At 48.9% G+C, this 13121-nt stretch overlaps 1 protein-coding gene across 2 annotated transcripts in view; it reads right to left on the bottom strand.

Moving 5' to 3' along the window:
- INTS13 (integrator complex subunit 13) overlaps positions 1 to 13121 on the bottom strand; it is a 327931-nt gene that overhangs the window by 68490 nt on the left and 246320 nt on the right. For both annotated transcript variants that reach the window (XM_085652788.1, XM_085652789.1), the window contains one exon: positions 281 to 435. In XM_085652788.1, the coding sequence (XP_085508914.1) occupies positions 281 to 435 (155 nt within the window). The remainder of the gene's footprint in view (positions 1 to 280; positions 436 to 13121) is intronic.

Genomic DNA, 13121 nt, shown 5'->3' on the forward strand with positions numbered 1-13121 from the left:
TGCTGGAAGGCCTTGGACTTAACCCTGGCATATAAGATCTTTAAAACAGGTAAACCATTTGTTTAGTATAGGAATCAAGAAGAAAAAGTACCAGGAAATGCTATTATATCATAGTACAAGATGCAAGCCATTTGTAGGGTGCACCATTATCTGTGACACGAAATACATCTTGTAAATGTTCCAGTACTCTGGTTGGCTGCCATGAACAAGACTAGTTTAAACGTTCTTGACATCACCCAACGCCATTTATGAAGCACACATAATTTTGTCATCGTATCACCTTTTAGGGCCCTTTCCTCTTGTACCCAATGTGGAAATAGGCAGTGGATCATTTTTCCTCTCCATATCAACGAGATTATATATTGTTTTCTGACAGTTCAGCACATCCTCATCAGTCAAGTTTTCTTTCACAATGAGACTAGCCAGAGGTACAACCTGCATGGAAAAAAGAATCCAAAAGTAAAAGGTTGTTAGAGGCCTGTGTGTGGTTGTTTTAGTATGACACCAGCATAAAACAATTATCGGCAAAGCAGGAACAAATCTTAAAACGCCAGAAGCTATATAGGAATACAGATGGAGGGGAAGCAATTAAGAGAAACCTTAATGTAACAAAACTGGTAAACAGTACATGAACAAATGATGTGACATTAGTTGTGATCACAATACCCTCATAAAAATCCTAAACATGCTGCCTATGTGTGGGACCCTGGTATAGGTTTTCCAAAAAGCAATACCTCTGCCAATACATATTTGTAAACATTGCCTCTATAAAGACATCACTTTCTTCTTTTAACCAACTATAATTTAAAGTTAGCTCAAGGAAACATTGGCATTTAGTAAAAATAAAGAAAATTTGCAACAGTCTTGCCAGTAAGGAATTTGTCATAGTAGCTTTAATTCCGGCAGGCAGTCCCAAAGTGCCACACTGATCTGCATCTGTAACTTCAATTTATTTTCATACTTTAGGCCAAGGGAAGATCATAGTTGATAATGCTACATTTTTTCCATAGGCTTTATTGGGAAGTTGACAGGTTCTTTTATCATGGGATCCATAAATAATAGACTTTAAACTAGAACAAGAAAGCAAGCACATCCCACAAATCAAGATGGAAGGATGTCAAGAAAAAAAGAAAATATGATAACAGGATATAAATTATACAAATTAAATAGGTTCTAGAGTAAAGATAAACTTACTTTGCCTGCTCTGGAACCAGAGACTAAACAGTCATGTAAAGCAGAATTATGAATCGATATCATCATGTCTAAGGTCCTGCTTGCACAGTCTATGTCTGACCGTTATCGTTGCCCATTGTGTGCTGGGCTGGGGTACAATGGCTAAAAGCTTTCCTGGACTTGGCTGAGAAATTGGTCATATTGTCATCCACTATTATGAACTTATGCAATTTCAATTTCCATGCAGGTGACGAGAAAAATACTAAATATCCTAGAGTAACGCACAACCTACCATCCATTCATCTCATGAAATGGATCTCTACTCTCACTCATAATGTGAGCCTCGTTCTTAATCTGGTATTTACTCTGGCCACAGCCACTATCCACCATCTGTCTCTCTCTTTCGGTGGTCAGATGACCAACTTACGTGTATCCAAGAGGTTTGGCTGCAGAACAAAGTGTGCTCAAAGCAATTTCCTACATGGAAGAGAAAGAGCAAGGAAAACAATTTGATGTTAGCCATGGCTGCTCTAATGCTTTTGAACTGGTTTAGCATCCCCAGTCTCCATAAATTCACAAATTTTGCACTCTCAGTCAATCAATCAATCATAGGTTTGTTGAGCGCAGCTACTCACCTGAGAGGGTCTCAAGGCGCTGGGGGGCAGGAGGGGAGCGCAGGTCCAGGATGTTCAAGGAGATCTGTTGAAGAGCCAGGTTGTGAGGTCTTTCGTGAAGTTGGAGAGTGTTGGCGTTTGTCTGAGGTGGAGCAGGAGGGTGTTCCATGCCTTGGCTGCAAGGAGGGAGAAGGAACAACCTCCTTTTCTGGTCTTCTTGATGCGAGGCACCGTAGCAAGGGAGAGTTGGGCTGAGCGGAGGAATCTTTGGGGTACGTTGAATGTGAGGCAGTGGTTCAAGTATGCAGGTCCAGTGTTGTGGAGGGCTTTGGTGAGAAGCTTGAAGGTGATTCTCTTCACGATGGGGGGCTAATCTTTTGTACGCAGGTGTTGGGTGATGTGGAAGTGAGGTGGTAGGTTGAGGACTAGTCTGGCGGAGGCGTTTTGTACGTTCTAGAGTTTACGGGTGAGGTTCTTGTTGATTCCAGCGTAGAGAGTGTTGTCGTAGTTGAGTCTGCTGCTGATGAGGGCGTGGGTGACGGTCTTTCTGTGTTCTAGGGGGGGTCCGTTTGAAGGTCTTTTATAGGAATCGGAGGGTGTGGAAACAGGAGGATGAGACAGCATTGATTTGGCGGTCCATTATGAGTTCAGGGTCCAGGATGATTCCGAGGTTGCGTGCGTGGCCCATTGGGGTGGGCGGGTTCCCGAGGGCGGGGGCCTACCAGGTGTAATTCCAGGCATCAAGGTGTGGACCTATGACGAGTACTTTGGTTTCGTACATGTTGAGTTGTAGGCAGCTGCTCTTCATCCACTTGGTGACTGCTTCCATTGCTTCTTGAAAGTTATCTTTGGATAAATTGGGTTTGTTAGAAAGGGAGAGGATGAGTTAGGTGTCGTCTGTGTAGGATACAATGTTGAGTCCGTGGGATCTGACGAAGGGGGGGGGGGCATGTAGATGTTGAACAGGGTGGGGCTGATGAACGATCCTTGGGGAACTTCGCAGGTGATAGGTGTGGGCTCCGAGAGGAAGGGAGGGAGTCTGACCCGCTGCGCCCAGCCGGAGAGGAATGAGCGGATCCAGTGCAGGGCCTTGCCCCGGATCCCAGCGTGGTGGAGTCTGCATGCTAGGGTGCAGTAAAAATACTGTGTTGAAGGCTGCAGAGAGGACCAGGAGGATGAGGGCCACAGTCTCCCCTCTGTCGAAGAGGGAGCAGATGTGGTCTTTTGCGGTGAGGAGAGCGGTTCCAGTGCTGTGGTTTTTCCTGAAGCCGGATTGGGAGGCATTGAAGATGTTGTTATTTTCAATGAAGGAGGCAAGCTGGCTGTTGATGGCTTTTTCAATGACTTTTGTCGGAAACGGGAGTAAAGAGATTGGTCTGAAGTTTTTGAGGTCGATGGGGTCTGCCTGGGGTTTCTTCAGGAGAGGGTTGATTTCGGCGTGTTTCCAGTCGTCAAGGAAGGAGGCGGTCTCAAGGCAGATGTTGATGGCTTGGCAAAGCTCGGGGCGATGGTGTCGGCGGCTCTGTGGTAGATATGATGGGGGCACGGGTCCGTGAGGGCCCTCGAGTGGATTGGCTTCATTGTCTTCAGGGTGTCTTTGATGGTGAGAGTGGTCAAGTGTTGGCTGCGTGGTGTCAGGAGTGGGAGGTGTAGGTTCCGCGTGTTGGTTTTCCTTGTCGAAGTTGTCGTAGATGGTCTTGATTTTGTGGTGGAAAAAGGAGCTGAGTTTGTTGCATAGGTCCTGAGAGGGGAGGATGTCTGTAGTGCATTGTGAACTCCTAGATAAATACAATAGGAATGACTGTAAATTGGGACATCCTTGCAAAACACCACAGGAAGGAGTTTTTTTTTTTATTGTGAACTCTGTGCTAAATACAATAGCAATGAGTTTTGCATTACAAATTATGACCAATGCTTCAGTCCCATGTAAACCACCAATAACCTTTTAAATCTGAATGCTGAAAAAACAGAGATGGTTGTTCTTGTCCCACTCCCAGCGCTTCCTCCTATGTCCACCAATGTTGGTGTTTCTGTCAGCAGTTATTTTGCCTTCTAGCCGCATGTTACTCTTGTTGGAAAAGCTAGAAGAAATTCTTCCTCACCGCTTAATTGAAGGGTGAATGTTAGTGATCCGGGCAGCTATCTCATCCAGTTTAGATTTCAGCAATGCATTTTTTTGCTTACTTAAATATGTTACCCGTCAACTTCAGATTGTGCAAAAAGAAGCTGCCATGTCTCTTACGTTACCTTTAGTGTGCTTTTGCTATTTCTATGATGGACTTTTTTTCACAGTTTACTATTGAATAAACAGATCTCATTTAAATGCTGTGCATGGTGCACAAAGTACTTGCCGTTATGTGCAATGAGCATCTGAGCTCTCCGTTTCAGCCCTACATGCCTTCTCACAAGCTTTGTTCCTCTTGTCATGCATTTTTGGTTGTACCAAAGTTCCAGTGAAGCACAGCAGACAGATCTTTTCTTGGTTTTTGATATTTTCCAGGACACCAGTATTAAAGACTTGCCCAGGTGAACGTAGGGTGAGCGGTGTGCCAGTGAGAGTTCAGCACATTTAAGTGAGAGCTACTGCATTGCCAATGCTTGTTTGTTTCGCACAATTATATTTAAACAAATGTTTTAACTTCTTCTTGCATGACCTAGTTGCGATTCAGTGAACCATCAAATGCTTTCATCTGCATTTAACCACACAACTCTAAAACTGGAGCCAATATGGAAAAAGTCACCAGTACAATCTTTTTTCAGTAGGTGTTCACTTAAGGTAAAAATGTGTCTTGGATACATTTTCCAGAAAGATAAAAACAATTGTAAAGATATTTCAATAGATCTAATAGCAGGCAAACAGTAGGAGCCAGCGGCGGATGTGAAAGGATGTGAGATGAGGAGCCAGGAGGTGCAAGTGAGGCTCGGCTATACGTACGTACGTGGGAGCCGAAGAAGGGACCCAGTGGCCCTAGAGAGCACTCTCTCACGTCACAAGTGTTTCCCCATGTCCTCAAAAAACAGAAAGAAAACACAAATTCCCGTAAGCTTGGAGAACATAAATGCAGACACCACTAGCCTACAGCCACCTGCTGCACAGGACGCACAATTAAAATCAGTTTCACCTCTAAGTGAGGCAGTTCCGGCCTCCCTTCTTGAAACAGGCCATTCTCAAGCCCCAAGTGGGCATGACACCACCAGTAACTCAGGCTCCTTCCCATCAAAATAACTAAACTGCACACAGCTAGCACAGATAAGACTGTATTCCAACGCTGTGGTCACCTCAGGCCGCAACTTGACCAATAGAGCAGATGCATACACTTCCATCCCTTAATCAAGAATTGGGACCCCCAATAAATAATCGCACAGGCCGCTGATGCCTTTGATCCACCCAGCGTAACTTCAACGCATAATAATACATCTCAAGACGCCTCCACTCTGGCATCCTAAGTACATCTTCCAAAGCAATAATGATATCCTGAATCGAGGAAACATTGTTAAACTCTTGGCCTCTCACCTAAACCTCTGTCATTTAAACCTTAATAACATAACGGCTTTACAGTTCATTCCCTCAAACATACTGCCCCATAAGGAAGCAATTGCAGTGACTTGGTCCACTTAATCAACAGACAATACAATATGTCCAAATTGCTAATTTTTAGAAGTGTGGGGCATATTAATAACACTTCCAACAAAGGCCCGATACCCAATAGCTCCTACTCAGAAGGACACTGTGCAAGCCTGTAGTCAGCCCTCCATTTCCATTAACGTGGAAAAAAATCAAAGCCTCAACGGAGTTGATAAAGCTCATAGAACATCATCTTTTCTTAGAAATGCAACTGGCTCCCTCCATCCAAAAGCTGTTACCCACTTACAAACATTAATAATTTCTACTCACAATCAGGTAGGGAGACACTACAAGTTCGCTATTCCTTAAGCAGAAAAACCTCAAGAGGATTGGGGATGGTCCACTGCCACCCTGTCCAGACCCCCATTAAACTGACTTTCAATCAAGGGACCCACCAGACTAACCCTTAACTCGAGGAACAAGGCCAAATCTATGTTTCTAATAACCTGGAAAATAGCTGGCCTATAGAATTTCCTAACGGACTCTGACACCATTCCTTTTTAACATCTTATGATACTATATGTGTCCAGGAATTGTGGTGTGAGGTGGAAACCCAGCTTGTAAGCTATTATGAGTTTTCTCTCTTGCCGCTAGACAGTCCACCAATGGCCACGCAATGGTCGGCCTGTCCATCTTTCTCCCATTGGGACTATGTGAGCTCTAAGCACGCCACTTGACACCTGTAACGCCCTGAACGTCTCAGGATCGTTTAACAGACACGATAATGAGAACGCAACCACTTGTGAAGGTTTAGTTATTTTAATGAAGGCAAAAATAATACAAGGAATAAACAAAGGTTTATAGTCACTGGAATCCTCCAGGCTATGTACGTTACCAGCCCACAGCACGGATGGTCCTAACCGTCCTCTGCATATACGCCGATCCCGGCGTATGCCAACAGAGGGCAGAAATGAAATGGCCGACAATGCCAATCGGTAGGCTGCGAGGGGCACGAAGAGTGTTGGGGAGAATCGAGGAGTCAGGGAAACACCCAGCCGGGGTCTCTACCTGAAGGGAGCAGCCGCTCAACCTCTTCCTCAGACTGCACCGGGACGCGGAGTCACCTCCTGGTGATGCGTCACCGATACCCCAATCACAAGCAAAGAAGACTGAACCGAGAGCAGCCGCTCGATCGATCCTGTGGACTTCCGAGTTTGTAACGCGGCAAACACCTCCTGGTGTGCGTTACAGCTGGCAGTCCCTGTATCTCTGGTCGGGCTGGGAGTTACGACTCCAACCAGCAAAAGCGCACTGCGCTTTGACTCAGCCGAGTCAAAAAGCGAAGCTCAATGGTTATCCGGTAGAGCTTCCGGGTCCTTCACAGGTGACGATGGGGCAAGACACGGCCCAGGGAGTAACGACTCGACCTACCTCCGTTCTTGCCTTACTGGAGCACCACTCCGGAACACTGCTCTTCACTAAGCAGGTACGTCGGTGTAAACACAATATCCGACAGCGTTGTGCCTCCCGGTTCCTCCCTTTATAGGGCGTGTTTTCCTTGAGTTATGTAACAGCTCTCCTGTTTACATAAGGGCATGTTTTCCTTGAGTTATGTAACAGCTCTCCTGTTTACATAAGGGCGTGTTTTCCTTGAGTTATGTAACAGCTCTCCTGTTTATATAAGGGCGTGTTTTCCTCGAGTTATGTACATTACATAACCTCTCAACCGCTAAGCATCCTGGGAGATGTAGTCCGTTTTCGCTGGTTACCATTTTCCTCCCCTCGCATGACAGGAATTCTTGACAGTACATCCTCCCTCTCAGCGGCTCCCCACGGGTCCAGCGCTGGCAGGAAAACGCCGATGGAACAAGGAGACCAAGCGCGGAGCATGAACCCCTTCAGCCGGTTCCCATGACTGCTCCTCCGGGCCATAGCCTTTCCACGCAACCAGGTACCACAGCTTCCCCCTGCGCCATTTGGACGCCCGTATGCCCGACACTTCATACTCCACCTCCGACTCCACGCATACCGGCCTAGGTGTCCCAGACGGCTTGGAGGGTGCTGGTTTGAGCAATGATACATGAAAGACAGGGTGTATCCGCAATGACTGGGGCAAGCACACCTTCACGTTTACGGGACCCATACACTTGGTAATTCGATAGGGGCCCATGTACTTGGGATGGAACACACTGCTCCTTCGAAACCTCATGTTTCTTGTGGATATCCAGACGTAGTCTCCAGTGCGGTACAGTGGCCCGGGCCTTCTCTTCCTCTCTGCCGCAGCCTTGTATCTTCTCTTGGCCTCTATTAGGACAGCCCTTGAGTGCATCAACGTGTCTTTTATGTGTGCCACCCTGTCCGCTGTGGCGGGAATCCTGTCCTCTCTGAACGGATGTAGAAATGGCAAGAACCTGGGATGTTGGCCATAGTTGCTATAGAACGGAGATGACTGTGTGGAGCTGTGAGTGGCGTTGTTATAGGCTATCTCTGCAACCCATAGCAAGTCGACCCATTCTTCCCTGCCCTGGTCCACAAAACATCGCAGATACTGTTTGAGCGTTTGGTTCAGGCGCTCGGTTTGGCCGTCCGTTTGAGGGTGGTAGCTGGTGGACAGGGCGGTCTTAACATGCAGCGCAGTGCACCAAGTCTTCCAGAATTGCGCAGTAAACTGCGACCCCCGGTCCGACACGATCACCCCAGGTAATCCATGCAGTCGTACCACGTTCTTTAGGAGTAGTGACGCCAATTCCCCGGCCGTAGGGACTCTCTTGCAGGGGATGAAGTGCCCCATTTTTGTCAAGTAATCCACCACCACCAGTATTGCCGTCATCCCCTGGTCTACCGGTAGGCCCACCACGAAGTCCAGTGATATGCTATCCCATGGTCTATCCGGGGTCGGAAGCGGATGTAAGAGCCCTTGGGTTCGGCCATGGTCGGCCTTCATGGTAGCACACGTAGGACACTCCTGTCCCCACCTCCTGACATCCACTCTCATGGTTGGCCACCAGAAATGCTGTCCCATGCTAGCCACCGTTTTTTCAAAGCCCAAATGACCTGCGCATGGAGAGTCATGGCACCAGATGAATGCTTGTTTCCTTAGCCTAGGCGTGGGTATCAATAGGCACCTGCCCTTCAGGGGTATCCCGTCCTTCAGCTGCCATTCTCTGTGACTGAGGAGCCACCTCCGCCATGCGAATGACCTGATCCCTCTCTTTATTCCCCTCAGGAAAGTATCCGGTTGGATAACCCCCAATACCATCCTCGGGGAAATGATGGAATGCTCGGTCGCAGGCAATGGTTCCTTAACTGCAGATTGACGGGACAGGGCGTCCGCCTTCCGGTTTTCCGTCCCCGGCTGATATGTGATGCAGAAGTTGAACCCCGCAAAGAAGATCATCCACCGCAGCTGTCTGGGAGAAAGGTGTCTTGTGGCCGTCATGAACTGTAGGTTCCGATGGTCCGTGTACACCGATACCACATGTCTTGCCCCCATCAACCAATGCCTCCATTCGGTGAAGGCGTCCTTGATTGCGAGAATCTCCTTCTCCGCAATATGGTAGTTGCGTTCGGCGTCGTTGAGTTTGCGGGACATGTACGCAACGGGATGAAGCACCCCTGTGTCGTGGTTGCGTTGGGACAAGCTAGCCCCCAGCGCCACATCCGATGCGTCCGCTTCCACCACGTAGGGGAGATCCGGATCGGGGTGAGCCAACACCGGCGCCTTACCAAAGGCGCTTTTCAGGGCCTCAAAGGCTTTGTTCGCTTCAGGGGACCAGACAAACTCCTTGGACTTCCTCAGTAGCTGTGTGATTGGGGCCACCAATCCTGAAAATCCATCTATAAACCGCCTGTAAAAGTTGGCGAAGCCAATGAAACTTTGGACGTCCTTCACGCTTTGGGGCACCGGCCATTCTTTCACCGCCTTGATCTTTCGTTCTGCCATCTCCTGTCCCTCTGGACTCAGCATCACTCCGAGGAATTCCACGGATGTGACGTGGAAGTCACACTTGCTGAGTTTACAAAACAGCATGTTTTCCCTCAGCTTTTGGAGCACAGCTTTGACGTGGTGTACGTGCTCCTCCACACTGGACGAATAGATGAGGATGTCGTCGATATATACGACCACGTAGATATCCAACTCCTCTCTGAATACCTCATTCAAAAAGTACTGAAAGGCTGCCGGGGCGTTGCACAGACCGAACGGCATGACGAGGTACTCAAAAAGGCCGAACCTGGTCTTAAAGGCGGTCTTCCACTCGTCTCCGTCCCTCATGCGCACCAGATGGTATGCCCCTTTCAAATCCAACTTGGTGTAGATACAAGCTTTCTTGACCTGTTCCAGAAGTACACTGATGAGAGGCAAGGGGTACCGATTCTTTACGGTTATCGCATTCAATGCCCTAAAGTCCACACAGGCTCTCAGCTCCCCATTAGCCTTCGGGATGAAGAAGAGTGGCGAGGCGGCCGGAGACTTGGACGGGCGGATGAATCCTAGCTTGAGGAGTTTATCCAGGTACCCCCGGAGATGCACGTTTTCAGGCTCCGTCAGGGCATACAGCCTGCCGCTGGGAACGCTGGCCCCTGGCACCAGGTCGATCTGGCAGTCAAACTGTCTATGTGGTGGTAGCACTTCCGCCTTCACCTCATCAAATACATCCTCAAAACTGTGATAAGCCGGGGGGAGAGCCACATCTTTTTCTGCCGCTGTAGCCACCGTCTGACTCCCGCTCTCATCTGCGTCAAGGGATTCCGTTCTTATTCCACAATGCAGGATGCAATACGGTGACGTCAGTTCGATGCGATGTGTTGGCCAATCCACAGAGGGGTTGTGTTTCTGTAGCCACGGCAATCCCAATATGATGCCATATTGGGGCGCTCGGATGATGTTAAAATCGATTTGTTCCAAATGGTTCCTCCCACATCTCATCGGAAAGACCCCCGTGTGCTGCCCGATGGGCCCCGTCACCAATCGCCTTCCGTCTACAGCATAGACGTCTTCGGGTACAGCTTTGGGAAGAAGCACTAGCCCTAGCCTGCATGCCTCGTTGTGGTCCATAAACATGCCAGTGGCCCCTGAATCCACCATGGCCACAACGGGTATCCACTGGTCATGCACTCCCACGTGCACCGTGAGAAACAGGTGTCGTTGTCCCTTAGAGACCGAGTTGGAAAGTGAAGGGATGGATGAGTGACTCCGAGATGCCCCTTCTTTGGTCTGGGAGTCCTCTAGTTTTCCGCCGGTACGTCCACCACGGCTGTTACCGACCGGTTGGCCCGATAACGTGACGTCTTTGGTTTGGCAGGGCATTCACGTACGTAGTGGCCTTTTTTGCCACAATATAGGCACAATCCTTGTTTACGGCGTGACTCTTTCTCCGTGGCTGTGAGGCTCGCTCGTATTGCGCCGATGTCCATGGGTTCTCCCTTGGATGCGGTGGAAGTTTCAGGACTTCCCACTGTCACATAGGATGGAAGGGAGTTTCCTTTTCTCCCATGATCCCCCTTTCTTTCACTTAGTCTATGTTCCAGCCGTAATACCAGGTTGATAAGGCCCTCACATGTCTTGGGTTGTGGGTCAATATGAGCCACGGCGTCCTTGAGCTCATCGCACAGCCCGTGATGGAAGAGCGCCGTCTGTTTAGCAACAGGCCACTTGGTTTCCGCAACCAGCCTTCGGAACGCGTTGAGATACTGCACCAGGTCGTTGGATCCCTGTCTCAACTCAAGCATTTCACGGTCCGCCGTGTACGAGTCAGCCCTTCTGTCGAAGACTTTCAGGAATTCCTCGCGAAAAGCACCCCAATCACATAAGATGGGGTCGTCCCTGCTCACCAGAGGTACGGCCCATTGTGCCGCGTTTCCAGCCAAATAGGATATAAGGAAAGCCACACGAGCCTGACTCGTGGGGAACGCCCTTGGTTTGCACGATAAATGTAGCGCCACTTGTGTGAGGAATACCTGCACTGTGTTAGGATCCCCACTGTACCTCTCTGGTGTTGCCAAGGGGACGGCTACCGGCATTTCCACTACTACCGCAGGGGTCTGGTTCGTGAGGGAGGTGCTGGGCGTGAGCGGGTCCAATTGGATAGCATCCAGTCTGGCTTTTACATCGGCTGTTTCTTGCCTGGAGGCAGCCAATTCGATTTGCACGGTCGCTAAAGCAGCCAGCACATCATCAAGTGTTGCCATGTCCGTGGGCACGTGGTTCCCCAGTCCCTGATCTACTTCCATTCCCCTCTTCAGAGTTTTGCTGCTGGTTGGGATCCCCCACTTATGGGGCACGTGCCGTCATTTTGGATTGCGGGTTGCCTTGCGGGTGGGGTTTTTTTGTGTTGTTCTGTTTTGATAAAAGGAAACCGTATTGTGGGCTTGGGGTTAGGCGGCCTGCGCTATTAATGTCTCCTGCTTTACCAATCTGCACCGCCAAGAGACTCTTACTGTATGTATGTCATATGCTTTTGTCACTCTAGCGGCCGGCCGGGTGGTTGTAGGCCCATACCTGTAACTTTTTCAAAATGCAATAAACGGTTTCAAAAAAAAAAAAAAAAAAAGTGTTGCCATGTCTGTTATCGACAGGGAGACAGTTAGTGTTATGAAGGTCGGATATTTTGTAACGCCCTGAACGTCTCAGGATCGTTTAACAGACACGATAATGAGAACGCAACCACTTGTGAAGGTTTAGTTATTTTAATGAAGGCAAAAATAATACAAGGAATAAACAAAGGTTTATAGTCACTGGAATCCTCAAGGCTATGTACGTTACCAGCCCACAGCACGGATGGTCCTAACCGTCCTCTGCATATACGCCGATCCCGGCGTATGCCAACAGAGGGCAGAAATGAAATGGCCGACAATGCCAATCGGTAGGCTGCGAGGGGTACGAAGAGTGTTGGGGAGAATCGAGGAGTCAGGGAAACACCCAGCCGGGGTCTCTACCTGAAGGGAGCAGCCGCTCAACCTCTTCCTCAGACTGCACCGGGACGCGGAGTCACCTCCTGGTGATGCGTCACCGATACCCCAATCACAAGCAAAGAAGACTGAACCGAGAGCAGCCGCTCGATCGATCCTGTGGACTTCCGAGTCTGTAACGCGGCAAACACCTCCTGGTGTGCGTTACAGCTGGCAGTCCCTGTATCTCTGGTCGGGCTGGGAGTTACGACTCCAACCAGCAAAAGCGCACTGCGCTTTGACTCAGCCGAGTCAAAAAGCGAAGCTCAATGGTTATCCGGTAGAGCTTCCGGGTCCTTCACAGGTGACGATGGGGCAAGACACGGCCCAGGGAGTAACGACTCGACCTACCTCCGTTCTTGCCTTACTGGAGCACCACTCAGGAACACTGCTCTTCACTAAGCAGGTACGTCGGTGTAAACACAATATCCGACAGCGTTGTGCCTCCCGGTTCCTCCCTTTATAGGGCGTGTTTTCCTTGAGTTATGTAACAGCTCTCCTGTTTACATAAGGGCATGTTTTCCTTGAGTTATGTAACAGCTCTCCTGTTTACATAAGGGCGTGTTTTCCTCGAGTTATGTAACAGCTCTACTGTTTACATAAGGGCGTGTTTTCCTCGAGTTATGTAACAGCTCTACTGTTTACATAAGGGCGTGTTTTCCTTGAGTTATGTAACAGCTCTCCTGTTTATATAAGGGCGTGTTTTCCTCGAGTTATGTACATTACATAACCTCTCAACCGCTAAGCATCCTGGGAGATGTAGTCCGTTTTCGCTGGTTACCATTTTCCTCCCCTCGCATGACAGGAATTCTTGACAACAC

Source organism: Triturus cristatus, chromosome 4_1, assembly GCF_964204655.1.
Source record: "Triturus cristatus chromosome 4_1, aTriCri1.1, whole genome shotgun sequence".
NCBI lineage: Eukaryota > Metazoa > Chordata > Amphibia > Caudata > Salamandridae > Triturus > Triturus cristatus.